We start from the raw sequence: 15,761 nt of genomic DNA on the forward strand, positions 1-15,761 counted from the left end.
TCAGCAGAAGCTGAAGAGAAGGACAAAAGGTAACACTTGTGTGCTCAGAGGAATTGAAGTCGGGTCTCTGTGGAGTGTGGCAGAAAGGGAGAGATACTTCAACAAAGGAAGGTATTATAGGGATGAAAAGTACTAATCCTAAGCTTTGCCAGGGTGTCTGTGCCCAGGACTGGAGCCCAGTGACCACAGGGGAAGGGTGGGCCTGGGTCAGCAAGGGCAATGAGCTTCTAGGCTTACAGTCAGCTGCGGGGCACTGCTGACTGCTGGTAACTGCAATTTATTTTAAGAAGAAATTCAGAAAAATAAGTGCAAAAACACCCAAGTTTGCCGCCTGCTGCTGTTGCTATACTCAGCCAGGACTGTGGTACATGAGTCACTTGGTCCAAAAAGGTTGGAGCGGGCTGGTTGGGGAGGCCGTGTCATTACAAGGTTGCAACACGGTGTCCTAACATAACCCTGGCTTCTGCTCCAGATGTTAAAGGTACAAGGCACTTGGCAATTTCAGGCCAGCTGATCTCAGGAATAAGCTAGGAGAGGCAAAGCCTTCTTCCCGTGGAAGTGAATATGTATCACACTCTGATGAATGAAGAAGTAAAACATTACAATTGCCAGGGGGGAAAAAAGTCATATATATGAGATAACTATAGACACTGCTTACTCTAGTAGTGCAGGCATCTGAGATAAGGACTGGGATCAGAATTTGGCATACCCTGAAGCTTCAAGGGTTTGATCTTGCAAAAGATTAACATCTGAACCTCGAAGACATGGAAGGCAAAGAAACCGCCATTATTTATAAGACCTGCTCTGGGTTGGGTCAGGCCTGGTATGGGCAACTCCTCCTTACCCATGACATCCATGGGTAGTGATGGCAGCATCCAACCTGGAGGTCTGTCCTCCCACCTCCTCTCCCAGCTCTCCCATCTCACCCTGGCTCCCATAGTCACCTTTCTGCAGGATCTCGAGATGTTCCCATAAGATGTCCCCAACGAAGTCTGGGGCCAGCTCCAGAAAGCAATCTTTTCCTAGTGCACAGAGGGCTGCTCCATTCATGCAGAACTTCTGGAAGTCCACGCCCTTCAGGCTGAACTCATTCACAGCCCACATTACCCAGTCCCGAACATGGGTTTCTGTCCATTGCCGGGGGTCTGGGAAGGAGAGCAAATCAAGAGGTGTTAAGAGGTGGCAGGCCAGGTACTGAGCCTCCTCTCCAGTGCACAGAATTAGGAGGTACAATCTGTCTGTCTATGCCAGGGCTGCCTCCAAGGACCCATCACCCACATTTAGCACTCCTACTTTCCCTGCCTGGCCTGGAGGGAATCATTACAAACAACCAAAAATGAACCTCTGGGCATGTCTTATCCTCCATTTAAAGATTTCAGGAATCTCCTCTCTCACAGTATTATTTCCTATAGACTTTTATAAAGGCCAGGCCAAGGGAACAACTGACTTCTTCATCAGCAATAACAACACAATCTTGTGTTACCCTGAAGTCTGCACCTGCTTCTCCCTGCTTTTATCTCTTTTAAGCTTGAGACCACAAATCTTAATTATTTTTATCTTAGTTAATTATGGTTAGTAATAATCACAGCAATTAGTAGTAGTGAGTCCTTCATTTGAATGGTAATTAGTATAACAACATTTTGAGGTACCTGGATTATAGTAGGGCCCCTATAAAATCTACACATATCAACACACAACCTGCATTGTGGAGCTTCGCAGAATAAACTATGCATAATCTTCATGGGTGGTTGGAAAGACTTAAAGTTGTTTAGAGAGCTGAGGTTCTGGCAGCTGTGGTCACCACATCACACCTGCTCTCAGGACTAACCTTTCAAACTAGCAGATGACTTTATGAGATGCTGGGAAAATCAATGGTTGTCACTTTATTCTGCCCCATGAATCATTGGACACTGCTCTCAGCTGAGGTTTGTGGCAAGCAGTATACATGGGAAAAGGTGTGCTGACACAGTCACAGAATTAGTCTGGCTCAGTGTTACCCTTCCTCCACAGAAGGATGATCTTTCTGCTCTCCATTGTGTAGATGGTCCTTGGTGAAGGCTTACATGTTATCCAGTCAATTCTCCTTCTGGATAACTCTACTTCTCTTTTCATTCCCAAATTAACCTTTTCAGATGAGATCACCCACCCAAGTAAAAAGCACAGCTCGCCAAAGCACATGGAAAAGAAAAGAGCAATCAGTAGTAGACGCCAAGAAACAGAGCTCACTCAATACACCCAATGAGACATCCAGAATGTCTCTGAGACACTGCTTTCCATCCAAACAGGTCTGTAGCTTTAGAATCATGTAGGAAGCTTCAAGAATAATGATAATAGTGATGCTATCTAGGATATGGCCTGGGATACAGAATTGTTTTTGAAAAAAAAAATCTCAGTTTGCACAAACAAGTTTGAGAACCACGGCACTAAGGCCAGGATGGCAGCCAGCAAACCTGGGGCCACAGAAGTATAAACATGTGTGTCTGTGGTCATTCTAAAGGGCAACAGCATTAACTGGCAGCTGTAACATGTGGTTACTAAAGTCCTCTATCTCACTCGGAGAGGTGGGGGGGCCCTCAATTTGCTTAAAGCTCTGACCCCATCTTCTCTCTTTCCAACTATACAACATACATACCTTTTGGGATTCCCAGCCGTTGTTGCTCTTTGGAGAAACCACTGAAAGTGGCTTTCAAAGCTTGAGACATCATTTCTTTGCTGCTTGGAGTTAATAGTGGGACATCTGCACATTCCATATCTAGAAGGGGGGGGAAGCACATGCATATGAGTACAGGGAAATAGGAGATGTTTCTTACAGTGTAAAAAAAAAAAAGGCTTATTGTGGAGATCAATACACAATATCAACTAACACCAAACCATTATCGTGTAGACCTGGAAAGAACGTTTAATAAATATTGCAGCTCAGAGTTGGATGGTAGTGCAGTGGGTTAAGCGCAAGTGGCGCAAAGCACAAGGACCGGCATAAAGATTCCGGTTCAAGCCCCTGGCTCCCCACCTACAGGGGAGTCGCTTCACAGGCGGTGAAGCAGGCCTGCAGGTGTCTATCTTTCTTTCCCCCCCTCTCCATTTCTCTGTCCTGTCCAACAACAAATGACATCATCAACAACAATAATAACCACAACAAGGCTACAACAATAAGGGCAACAAAAGGGGGAAAAATGGCCTCCAGGAGCAATGGATTCATGGTGCAGGCACTGAGCCCCAGCAATAACCCTGGAGGCAAAAAAAAGGAAGGAAGGAAGGAAGGAAGAAAAGAATAGCAAGTGGTGTTCTGAGCCCCTAAAAAACCAGGTGACTCTTACCTGACCTGGCCTGCATCCTTGACAAACAAATCTGCCTGTATTTCCAGCACAGAACTACTAATTCACCCATAGTCCCCAATGCTCTTCACACTCACTGATGGTATTACAATGCTAATGTTTATGCTCGGTGACATGGGAGAAGAAAATAGCAATACTCATTTCACTGAGAAAATAGTTGTTAGCAATTGGTACTTGCAAGGAACGAGAGAAACAAGTGAACAAGGCAGAAATGATGCCTGCCTTCACAAGATTAGAGATCAGAATGTGGCAAGAAATCTAGTAAATAAGTTTTGTTCAACCAATTAAGTAATTCATGTTGTTTGGGGGAAGGTAGAGGTGGGGAGGAAGGGAGAGAGAGAGAGACCACACTACCAAAGCTTCCTTCCTTCAGTGTGGCAAGGCCCAGTTGTATACATGTTGTATACATGGCAAACCAGCAAACTATTTAAATGAGTTATTTCAAAGGCCCCAGTAAGTAGATTTAATTTAATTAACATGGTTAAAATGCAAAAGCGCAACATCAATATGGGTTTTAAAGGAGAAACAAAAGGTGTGATGTTAACATGGCATAGGAATTCCTACACATCTAAGGACCCAGAGAAGATTTTCCTTAGGAGACCAGGAGATGAGAGATCTAATGGATATGCAGCGTCTTAAAAGGTGGCTCAGTGTTAAGAGGACAGGACTTGCAAGCTTGAGATCGTCAGTCTAATTCTTGTTACCACATGTTAGAGTGCTGCTCTAGTTCTTTCTTCCTCCCCCCCACAGTATTTCTTTAGTAAATAAATGAAATATTTAAATTTTAAAAAATTATCTTTATTTATTTATTTATTGGATAGAAACAGCCAGAAATTGAGATGGAAGGGAGAGATAGAGAGGCATCTGCAGCCCTGCTTCACCACTCGTGAAGCTTTCCCCTTGCAGGTGGGGACCAGGGGCTCAAACTCAGGTCCTTGCACACGTTAACATGTGCACTCAGCCAGGTGCACCACCTCCCCCCCCCCACATGAAATACTTTTAAAGGACTAAAAAAAGAAGAAAAATAGATTAGACCTGTGCTTCTCAAAAGTGTGGTCCCTAAGGTAGATCATCAGCACTGCCTTGAAATTGTGGGAAATGCAAATATTTAGTCCCACTTGGGGCTTCTGGGAGTTGTTGGTGGGAATGCAAACTGGTGCAGCCCTTTTGGAAGACTGTATGGAGAGTTCTAAAGTAAGATGGAACTATCTTATGATCCAGTGGTGCCACTCTTGGGCATTTTTCCAACACACACTCAAACACTAAATTCAAAGGGATATATGCACCTCTATGTTCATAACAACATTATTCACAATAGCCAGAGTGAAAGCAGTCTAAAAGCCCAGCAACAGATGACGGGCTAAAGAAGTTATGGGATATATATATATTCATTCCCTGGAATACTACTCTGCAGTCAAAAAAAGTTGATATTGTGTCCTTTGGGATGTAACAGACAGAAAGGGAGGTGATTACGTTTAACAAAATAAGTAAAGAGATGAAATAACTACCAGATTATTTCACTCATGTGAAATCTCAAGGTCTGATACACACGAACTTGTGAGTGTGTGTATGTGTGTGTGTGTGGGGGGGAACCAACCTGAAGCAAGCAAACTATTTCTAACACTTATGAGAACTCTGGTGGTGATCTTTGGGAGGTGGGTGAGTGGGGACACAGAACTCTGGTGGTGGGGTGTGGTGTGGAGCTACACATTTTAATCTTACAATCCTGTAACTTATTAATCACAAATATATAAAGAAATTCTGAGAAATGCAACTATTTAGCCCAACTCAGGGCCTCTGGGAGTGAAGCTCAGAAATTTGTATGTTTAACACAAAATGCAAATGACCCCATGACACCTAAAATCGGAGGGCCACAGTCCTACACAAAGAGGCCAGTATAAACAAGTGTTAACAGGGGAGGGTCTTAGCCTGTTTTGATATTGATAATAAATATAGTTGGCTCTGACTACTGAGTTAAAGGGCTAAGCAAGGCATATATTAAAGAATGTCCAATTTTATCCTAAGTAAAACAGAAAAAAAAAGTCAGTTTTCTACAAGGGAATGGCATGGCTGCATTCTGTTTTAAGAAGACCATATTATAACAATTCTACTTTTAATTTTTCAAAGAGTTGTCACATTACTTGCTTCACAGTGGCTGTATGCTTTTACAGTTCCACCAACAGTATACCTTCTGGCCAACTCTTGTCATTTTCAGAAATTTACTATCGTAGCCATCCTGATGGATATTAAATGGTGTCACACTTTAGTTTTATTTGCATTTCTCTAACAACTAGTGATGTTCAGCATGATGTTATATATTTACTGGTCATTTGTGCAGATTCTTTGGAGAAATATCCGTTCTAGCATGTTGATCATTTTTAATAGGACTGTCTAGTTTTTTCATTCAGTTTTAACGGTTCTTATAAACCCAAAATAGTTCAAAGTAAAGTTTCAAACAATGATAGTTATATACTCATGTTCACAGTAACATTGTTCACTGTATCTAAAGTGAGAAAGCAACCCAAGTACTCATAGACAGCAGAAGAATGAATTAGCAAAATGTAGCTATGCATTCAACAGGTTAGTCAGTCTTAATTATGGAAGGAAGTGTTGACATACATTACAACATGGAAGAAACTTCACATTATGTCAAATCATCACAAAAGTCAAATCATATGAAATAGAATAGTCCAAGTCAGAGACAAAACAAACAAACAAACAAACAAACAAAAAACCACAATGGTAGCTTCTAGGACCTAGAGGGAGGGAACGAACAGGGAATTGTTGCTGCATGAGGACTGAGTTTCAGTTTTAGGAGATGAAAGAGTTAAATTATGAATACATTTTAATTCCACAGAACTGTACACTTTAAAATGATTTCAGATGGCACTTTTTCTATAATGTGTATTGTACCACAATTTTTTTTTAGTGGTGGTGGTGGGAGTGGCACAGAAAAGAGTACCATCTCAGCAGTTCTGTAAGAATGGCTTATGAAATTACTGTGATGGGTAACTGGTTAAATTGTTACTGAATTAACTATAGCAATAGATAATGATGGCTTTGACTAGGAAGGTAGCAATGCAGATAACACAAATGTATAAACTTGAAGTGTTCCCTGGGCATATTATCTATAAAACCTGATTCATGTAGGTGGTGAAGAGTGAGGTATCAAAATCTGAATAGGCTGTTTGTTAGACCCAAAGATATCTTTTATTTCTGCTATGCCCCATCCCTCAGGTACTTACAGACCATGTTCAAGGTAAAGACATACCCATATAAGGGCAAAGATAATAGGTGACGGCCTCTAAAAAGAAGCCAGTAGATTGCCTCTGGCAGCCAGAACAAAAGGAAAGAGCATTGCATTTCCCCTCCAGGTTTCTCTGAATGAGGCTGCTAGAGCCAGCCGTGGAGAGCTGGAGCATTCACTTGGCCTGCTCCCCCAGGCTCTGCCACTGGCAGGGGACCTGAAGTTCTAGGCATTGGTGAGTCTGCGCTGCCCTGGAATATGCCCCCAAAAAGTCAGTGGAAAAATCAACATGCCTCCAGGAAGGTTGACAAAATGATGGAAAATCCCAGATTGTTGGGGGAGGGGGGGATGAAATGTTGATTACATAACATCCAGTCCTTCAAACAATGGAGTAACCATCCAATGAGTCACTAAAAAAGACAGCAATGCTGTCCCCACCACCACCACCACCACCACAAACACACACACTACATACTCATGAGCAGCTGAGGTGGCAGGCCCCAAAGCGCCTTCCCATTAAAGTAGAAGTCAATTTTACTACAGAGAAAGAGACTTAATTTAACCAAAGAGCACTGCTCAGAAAGGAAGGACACCTGCAGCATCCCAGTACCCAGTACAGGGGTGAGCACAGGAGTCAATCCACAGAGGCTGAGTGAATTAAATGTTTTCCCAAACTGAATCAACTTTTCTTCCCTTCACTCCCATCCAACATAAATTCATGAACTTGAACTGTGTGGGTTTTGTTTTGTGTGTTTGTTCCCTCCATTAGATTTATAGCTTGATGAAAAGGACTTTACTGATGGCGGAAATTGGTCAGGACAACAGATGTGGAAAATGCAGACTGGGCCAAACACACATGCAGGGGTTCTGCTGTGAACTGGAAGTGAAGGGTGAGACAGGCCAGGAGGCCCTGGCATCTTCTAAACAAGAACGTTTGGGCAGTCTGGTGCCAGAGTCATGAGAAGGCCAAGAAGGACAGAAAGCCTGAGAAAGAGGCTTCTCAGGGTCTGCTTCCTAGAACTCTGCACACTCAGCAGAAGGGGTCGGGCAAGACTGCTGGGCTGACAACTCTCCTAGCAGGATTCTGCTTCCTGTCATGGAGGCGATAACTCCAAGAAGCCCCTTGCTCTCTCCAATGGAAACCGATGGAGTTACTTCTGCTTGCCCACTTCCTAAGTCAGGTCAACATGCCATCAACTGCTGGGAGGTGGGGGAGGAAGGACACATCACACACCTGTGACTGGCACTGATGGGCTCAGGGGAGGCACACCATTGGGCATGGACTCAAAGGACTCCAGACAAGGTGGTCGGGAGTCTTATCTCTGTCTATACAGTGTGGCTTTCTGGTTGAAAATAAAATCAAACCTCTAAAAATGAGTAAGTCGGGCCTCTTTTTTTCAGTAGCTCAGTCATTGAATTTAAATGACAATGAATAACCACGTCCAGAGAAGCTACCAATGTAAAAAAAAAATTTTAAACTGGTGCCCATGAATTAAATAAACTCATAAACTAGATTCCCTCTATATTGATAGTTTATGATTATAGCAGTTCTGTTTATCACATCAATAATAAAATCATGACGCAGGTGGAGAATCTGATGTGCTTTAGGCCAAGCAGACATCCACTATTCTTATCAAATTTGTCTTATTATTTTACTTCTGTGTTAGGTGCCAAATATTTCTAATTCTGGAAACAGCATCTAGAAATTAATCAATATCCCTGTAAAAATAAGCCAGTTGTATTTTATGAGTAGGTACCAGAACTACCTTCATGTTAATAACTAGAAGATCTTCAACTTAAACACCACATTTGTCCTCAGAGCTGAAGACTTACCATGTTAGGACAGGATCGACTCCAAAGACAATGTAGTAGAAATGGGGAAACATAAGTATAGTACAAATAAGTTAGCGTTCTTATTGTTCACTGATTACTCCTCAGCTCTCTAAATCTGAGTTAATATTTGCTAAGAACCATCTTAAATTGTGCAGAGTGAAGTAAAAGTCCCAAAAAGTCTTACCAAGATTGCACAGTAATGAGGCGGGGTAAAAAGCAGAGACACAATGATCAGTAGCATTTTGAATGCAGGGAAACATCTGCTTATTTTTCACTGTGGCCTGCCCATGAACAAAAGCTTATACCACCCTATGCATGTTTTCAGTGAATTGTGAAACAAGGGTTTCAATTCACTTCTGTGTAACTCCCAAGTTAAGAGCTGTTCAACATCCGAGAGCCCTTCAAAGATGTTTCATGAGATTCTCATACCATTCTTTTAAGTTGTTCAAAAAATGCAATGACTTGTATCAACAAGGCTACATGGAATCTAAGCCTGAAGTAGCTTTTGTTCAGAGAGAACCTCAAAACATATGACCTTATTGACTTGAGATGTTTCTCCCCTCATTGTCTTCAAATAAATGACAGAAAACACCAGAGCATCTGGGATCTGAAGATTAGCCAATGAGGACTATGTCTAGAGACCAGAAGCCCAAGGAGCATGTTCTAGTCTTGTACAATTACTAGGCTGGACAAACTCTAGGAGACTGCCTTGTGTGTATTGTCCTAATCAATAGCAGCATGCAAGAAAAACCAGGAATGAATAATAATGCAGGCACAGCCCAAAGATACTGTGTGTTTAGTTCCAGACCACTGCAATAAAGTGAGTCACAAGAATTGCTTGGATTCCCAGTATGTTACGTTCTGTTTACATGACATTATAAGCTATTAAGTATGCAATAGCTGCATGGGAAGGCGGGGGAGCCAACCTAGGTATCTTATGAAATGTAACACAGAGATAGAAAGAGAAGTCTTGCTGTTGGGAAAATGTGCTGAGAGGCTTATTTAACACAGGGTTGTCACAAACCCTCAATTTACCAAAGCACAATTACCTATGAAGTGCTATCTGTATGCCTTACATCAGAAAACTACAGCTTACCAGGGCCCTTGTGGATCCAATTGTACAGTATCCTTACAATGTGAAATTTCTGCTGGGCCTGGGAAAGTATTATAGGATCCTCTTTTATCAATTTAAAAACAAAACAAAAAACCAAGAGATGAGTTTGATTTAAAGAAAGGACTGGCAAGATCCAGCTAGGGCTGGACTCAGTATTTCAACTCCCTGTTCCACTAATGTTGCTATAGGAATAGATTGAAAATTCAAGACAACTAGAATTTTTACAATTCTGAGAGAGAGAAAAAAATAAAACCTTTGAGGAATCGAGCGGTAAGCACAGCGAATTAAGTGCGGGTGGCACAAAGCGCAAGGACAGGTGCAAGGATCCTGGTTCGAGTCCCCGGCTCCCCACCTGTAGGGAAGTCGCTTCACAAGTGGTGAAGCAGGTCTGCAGGTGTCTATCTTTCTCTCCCCGTCTCTGTCTTCCCCTCCTCTCTCCACTATCTCTCTGTCCTAGCCAACAATGATGACATCAATAACAACAACAATAAAACAAGGGCAACAAAAAGGAATAAATAAATATTTTTAAAACTATTTTAAAAAATTAAAAAAAAATTAGATACACTGGGGAAAATAATTAAGAACTTAAAGTGCCCTGGAGATAACATAATAGCTATGCAAACAACCTTCATGGCTGAGGCCCTGAGATTCCCAAATTCAATCCTTGCCAGTACTATAAACCAGAGCCAAGTGGCACTCTGACTAAAAAATAATAATGGGGGGGGGGGGGCAGTGGCACTCCTGGTTAAGCACACACATTACAGTGCACAAGGATACAGGTTCAAGCCCCTGGTCCCCATCTGCAGGTGGAAAGCTTCACAAGTGGTGAAGCAGGGCTACAGATGTCTCTCTGTCTCTATCTCCACCTTCTCTCTCAATTTCTCTCTGCCTTTATCCAATAATAAATAAGTAAATAAAAGAAATGATCAAGGTTTTTTAAAAAAATAATAGTAGTAGTACTAGTAAATAAATAAATAAGCATACACCACTCTGTAAGTAAGAAATCCAGAGATTCATATAGCTATAAGGGCAAAATCAGGGGGCCTGACAGTGGTGCAATTGGTTAAGTGCTCACATTACAGTGCGCAAGGACTCAGGTTCAAGTCCCTGGTCGCCATCTGTAGGAGGACTTCACTTGTGGGTGAAGCAGGTCTGCAGGTGTCTGTCTGTGTCTTTCCCTTTCTATTTCCTGCTCCCCTCTCAATTCCTCTCTGTCTCTATCCAATAACAAAAATTAAAATATTTTTTAAAAAGATAAAATTAAAAGCATTTGAAGACTTGACTGTAAATCTTTCCCAAGGGTAGTGAGGCTTCCTTCCCTCTATACAAAGGACACAGGTTAAATGACAACCTGGCTTCCTTTCCGGTCTGTGTTCACCCCTGAGTCATCCTGATGGGCAATGGCATACATAATATAAGGCCAACTAGATACACAAAGGCTCACTGAAATAAGTCTCTTAAGGTGAAAGGGAGCCAAGAAGAAACCTTCTGGCTCATAAGGGAAAGGAAAAAAAAAAAAGAGTCATTGTCCCACATGGAAAGACAGGATCTAAAGACAAAAGACCAAGCTGGACATGTGTTGGGCTTAACGTAGCTTGCTGATCAGGACCCATGGGCTCTTCTCTCAGCTTGGTCACTGGTATTATCACAGCGTAAGTGACTTAATAAACACAATGAATAAATAATAATGAAATAATAACAACTAATAAATCTAGTTCCAAAGAGATCTATGGGCAGGTGGTGATAACTTTAGCCCTTACAAGGCTTGCAAGCTTTCATCACAGCAATGTGCAAACCTGCACAGACGCAGAGAGAAGGAATGACAGAGCAGGATGAACCCCGTCTGAAATCTGAAATGAGATCGGCAAACCAGTTTTTATTTCATCTCCTCCCCTGCAACCCCCCCCCCCCGCACACAAACTATAAAGAACAGAAAAGCTAATCCCAGACAATGTGTTGCTTCATCCACAAATATTTTATTGACACAGGGCTATTTCTGAGATAATAGAGGATCATAGTTTGCAAGCTTACAGGAGATGGATAAGGAAAAAGAAAATAAAGCTTCAGATTACATTCCACAGTGCTTAAATCTAGGTCTGTATGGCTTTTCTAGCCCCACTTGAACCATGGAACCTGAACAGAACACTATGGCAATCTGGAGAGTGCTGATGCTAGATCAGGGACACATGACTACAAATCAGGACAAAGCAAGTGCCTCCGACTCTTCCTTTGATAAGCAGAAGGTTGCAACAAATAAACCTTTTACACTATGTCTTCACCAACTTACAACAGTAACCTGGGTGTGCTAAGGAAACCTTGGCACTCTGGCAAGTTCCCCAATAGCTGTTGCCCAACTGCTGCGAACAAGAACTAGTACAGGAGAGAGAGAAGGTCTCTGCTCCCAACCTACATGGAGAACAAATGGCTGTGGTCAGAGTGACTTGGAACTCTGACTCCAGAGTTGATTATCCCTGGGGTTCCTGGGAGGATTCGCCTATGGAAAATGCTCATCTCTTAAAGAACTATGAAAGGGAGTCTAAGATACAGTCTCTTCACCACCACCACCACCACCACCACCACCACCACCACCCCCGCCCACTCATGGACAGTTACATCAGAACTAGAGCTGAAGGGCCTGAATGGTCTTCTTCCACTACACTCCTGATTCCAACCCCCTAGAATCAGGACCAGGACTCAGGGAGTTTCAGAATCTGCAGAGCTTCCAGCTGAGGCTATTGCAGAGATGAAGAATAAGTGGGCCCCCTTTTTCTCTACTTTCATAAGCCTGATGATGTGACCAATGAAAGATAAGCAGGGCTCTAGATGGGACTAAGCAAAACATGACTGTGGGCTGGGAGGAGGTTCATCCAGTAGATTGTGCACATGTTAGTATGTGAGGACTGAGATTTGATCCCCTGGCCACCACATAGGAGCACCTGGTGGCTTCATAAGCAGTAAAGTGGTGCTGCGGTAGCTCTCCTCCTCTCTTTGTCTCTTGCTATCTATCTAAAAGAAGAAGAAAAGAAATGAGCACCAGAAGCTATGGAGTCATGCAAGCATGGAGCTCCAGAGATAATACTGGTACAAACAAAACTTCTGTCTTCCTGGGTGATCCATCCCAAATAAGTAGTCTGTCACTGCTTCTTCCTCCCCTCCCCAATAATGAGACAACAGGAGCCCTGAAACAAGTTCCCATCAGCCAAGGAAACCTACACTTGGACTTCTGCTCTTCCGTTAAGGTAGCCCCCTGGAAGTCACCAGCCAATAAAAACTACTCCAAAGGAAGAAGAAAGGAGCTGCACTAAAAATCCCCAATTCACCCTGCAATGACCTGACTGACCAAAAATGCGAGCTAGTCTCCAGTTACAGCATCTCGTGTCTGCTGCCAATGCACCAGGCCACTATGGGAATGCACACTGCTTGGGTACAACGTGACAACTCCAAGGTGGCTGCCTTTTCTCAGAGGGAAGCTGCCGCAAGACAAAAGAGATGGTCTTGAGGGGGAAAGTGTGCAGCAAAACGGCCCATAAGAGCTGGCCTGGGCTGCCACCTCCAAGCCTGGGAAAGCAGCCCTCAGAGAAGAGGGCTGAGCACACAGAACATCTGTAGGAAGTGACTTCAGTCCTCTGCCTTCTTCTCTTCATCCGCCCCCTGCCCCATCCCCCCAAAGGAGTTTTAACACATTATTACCACTGAAGTCCTGAAGACTTGGTGACTCACCAGGCTCACACATGGTTCCAATGAGCCCTTGACCATTACATGGTAGGGGAGCAGGAAAAACAAATGAAAGCAGTTGTAATTCGGCAGCGCCGCAGTGCAAACCTGCCAGACAAAAGGGATTGCAGGCATGTTCCCAAATTCGTTCAGGCACCTGACATGCAAAAGCTATTTTTAATCACTGGATTTATTTCTTTCCTAACCCCCTACCCCCACCCAATCCTCCACCTCGGCAAATGTTTCGAAGGCAGAGCAGAAACCTAAATCAATTCCAGGTGTGGAGGGAAACCCAGAGAGGCTCTTCCGTTCCAGGATCCCAGCCAGAAAGCAGAACTGCCCCCTGTGTCCTGCAGCTACATTTTCTTGTTCTTTCCTCAGAACAGTTCAAACCTCCCACCCGAAGCACTGGGCAAATGGCCTGAGAGAGGAAATATCTGAATGAACGCTGGAAGGACACATATGTGTGTGTTTTCTCTTACCCCCCTCCCCTGGCAAGCAAAGTTAGACAGGCCCTTAAAGGCTCAGAGATAGAAGGTTCTCAGGTCCTTCCCTCTGCCACTGGGATATTCTACTACTTGTATCTGAAAAGGCCAACGTCTAATACATAGTAGGTACTTGATGAATTATTGGTGACTTGAAAATATACAAAGACTAAGACAATATATAGTTTATTTGCCAGTGTCTGTTGAGACAGGCAGGGAAAGGTGTCTGGCAAACCCCCCCCCCGCACCCCCCATCTACACCTGAGCAAACTGAATGTGAAAATCAAATTCCGAGATTCAAGTGGAGATCAACATCCCTGAATCTGTTTCTCTGATTTCACAAAAGATACACAAGTTCTTATCTATCATGCAACTACCACTCTGCTTAGGAGAAAAATCTTTCTGGAACAATGATCCTCAAAAAAATGCTTTTAATGCAACACACCTCACAGTTACTAGTCCCCTTTTGATTGTAATGATCATTACTATCATCATCATCATTTTATCAGATACACGTTTTCAGATAGAGACAGGAACAGAAAAAGACAGAGAAGGAAAGATGCCACACCACCAAAGCCCCTCCCCCAGTGCAGTGGGGGTCAAAAACAAGCCTAGTTAGCATGCAGGGCACAGCTGGCATACTATCCAGGTGAGCTATTTTCCCAGTCCAAGCCGTTTAGTTTTAAAGATGTTCTAAAAGATACCCCATCTTAAAAGTCACTATGTCACAAAACACAACTGTCATTCTGTGTACAAAACTCTTTTCTATGTTTGGAATGTCCCCAGACATAAACTGGCATTGACCTGTGTCATCCATGTGTCTGTCTAAATAAATGTCACCCTGATTTTCAAGGATGTTTTCATGATTAAGATCAGGATTCCCGAAGCCAGACCCACCTCAACAGAGCAATACTTTACAGAATAATCGGGGGACAGGTGGTGGTGCACTTGGCTGAGCGCACACAATACCATGCGCAAGGACCAGGATTCATGTCCCTAGTCCCCACCTGCATGGGGGGAGCTTCACAAATGGTGAAGCGGTGCTGCAGGTGTTTCTCTTTCTCTCTCCCTCTCTCCCTCCCCCTTTCATCTAGCTTTCTCTCTGCCTCTAGCCAATATATGAATAAACACATAAAATATTTTAGAGGAATAATCAGAAGTTTTTAAATGATCACTCAGAACCACTTACAGAGCATCTCACATGTGTCAAATCATTTCCCACACAGATGATCACACTCGACACCCACCATGCATCCTACAGGTCCCAAATGTCCCAGAATAGTGGCATTTCTTTGTCACTAAACTCACAGCTCCATAGTCTCCTCACTACTTGGGAGGAAAGCGTGAAATGGACTCTTCCCACTTCTTACACTTCTGTCCTACCTTCAACTCAAATACTCAGAGGAGTCTTGGGGACTTAGTACCAACATAACCTGGGATAACCCTTTATGAGAATATCTGACTCTTCCAATATTTCTAGTCTATAAACAACTATGCCTCAGCCTCTGAGTTCCTAGAGATGCTGGTGAATTAAATCACCCAAGTTATTTGAATGTCACTTGATCCCACCTACAACTGTCAGCACTGCCATCTGAACAGACCTTTATATTTTACTTCATTCTAGAAGAATGTTTTCTGCCATATTGTAGTATGATCCTGAACACACCAAGTTTTCATCTTGCCTCCACCCTAGGGGTGAGGCAGTAGAGATGGACAGAGGTTACTTTAATGGCTTTAGCCAACACAATCAAGCTGGTCCAGTGATGAAACCACGACTCACATCGAAGTCTTCAGACACTCAAGCCAGGTGCTATTAGCAGAGTTAAATGTGAAGGAGGCAGCTTGCTGTGACACAGGGACATGTCTTTGCCTCTTCTCCATCATTTTCATCATAGGGAGTGTTCTTTATGGAGAAGGGAAGAGCTCCTGTTTCTGTAACCCTGCAGACAGCAGCTGCAATGCAGAGTCCAGTGATCTCGGTTAAGCACTGAGCTCAGGGTCCATTTGGCACTTGGTCTTGGGGCCTGGGGGGG

The 15,761-nt window shown here is 43.2% G+C and overlaps 1 protein-coding gene across 4 annotated transcripts in view; it reads right to left on the reverse strand.

Annotated features, from left to right (window-relative positions):
• The window catches only part of ETS1 (ETS proto-oncogene 1, transcription factor), a 166,177-nt gene that overhangs the window by 36,069 nt on the left and 114,347 nt on the right, over nucleotides 1-15,761 (reverse strand). For all 4 annotated transcript variants that reach the window (XM_060180168.1, XM_016184975.2, XM_060180169.1 and 1 more), the window contains 2 exons: nucleotides 2,633-2,752; nucleotides 945-1,145 (listed from right to left, as the gene is read on the reverse strand). In XM_060180168.1, coding sequence (XP_060036151.1) covers nucleotides 945-1,145; nucleotides 2,633-2,752 — 321 coding nt within the window. The remainder of the gene's footprint in view (nucleotides 1-944; nucleotides 1,146-2,632; nucleotides 2,753-15,761) is intronic.

The sequence above is a fragment of the Erinaceus europaeus genome, chromosome 20 (assembly GCF_950295315.1).
Source record: "Erinaceus europaeus chromosome 20, mEriEur2.1, whole genome shotgun sequence".
In the NCBI taxonomy this organism is placed as follows: domain Eukaryota; kingdom Metazoa; phylum Chordata; class Mammalia; order Eulipotyphla; family Erinaceidae; genus Erinaceus; species Erinaceus europaeus.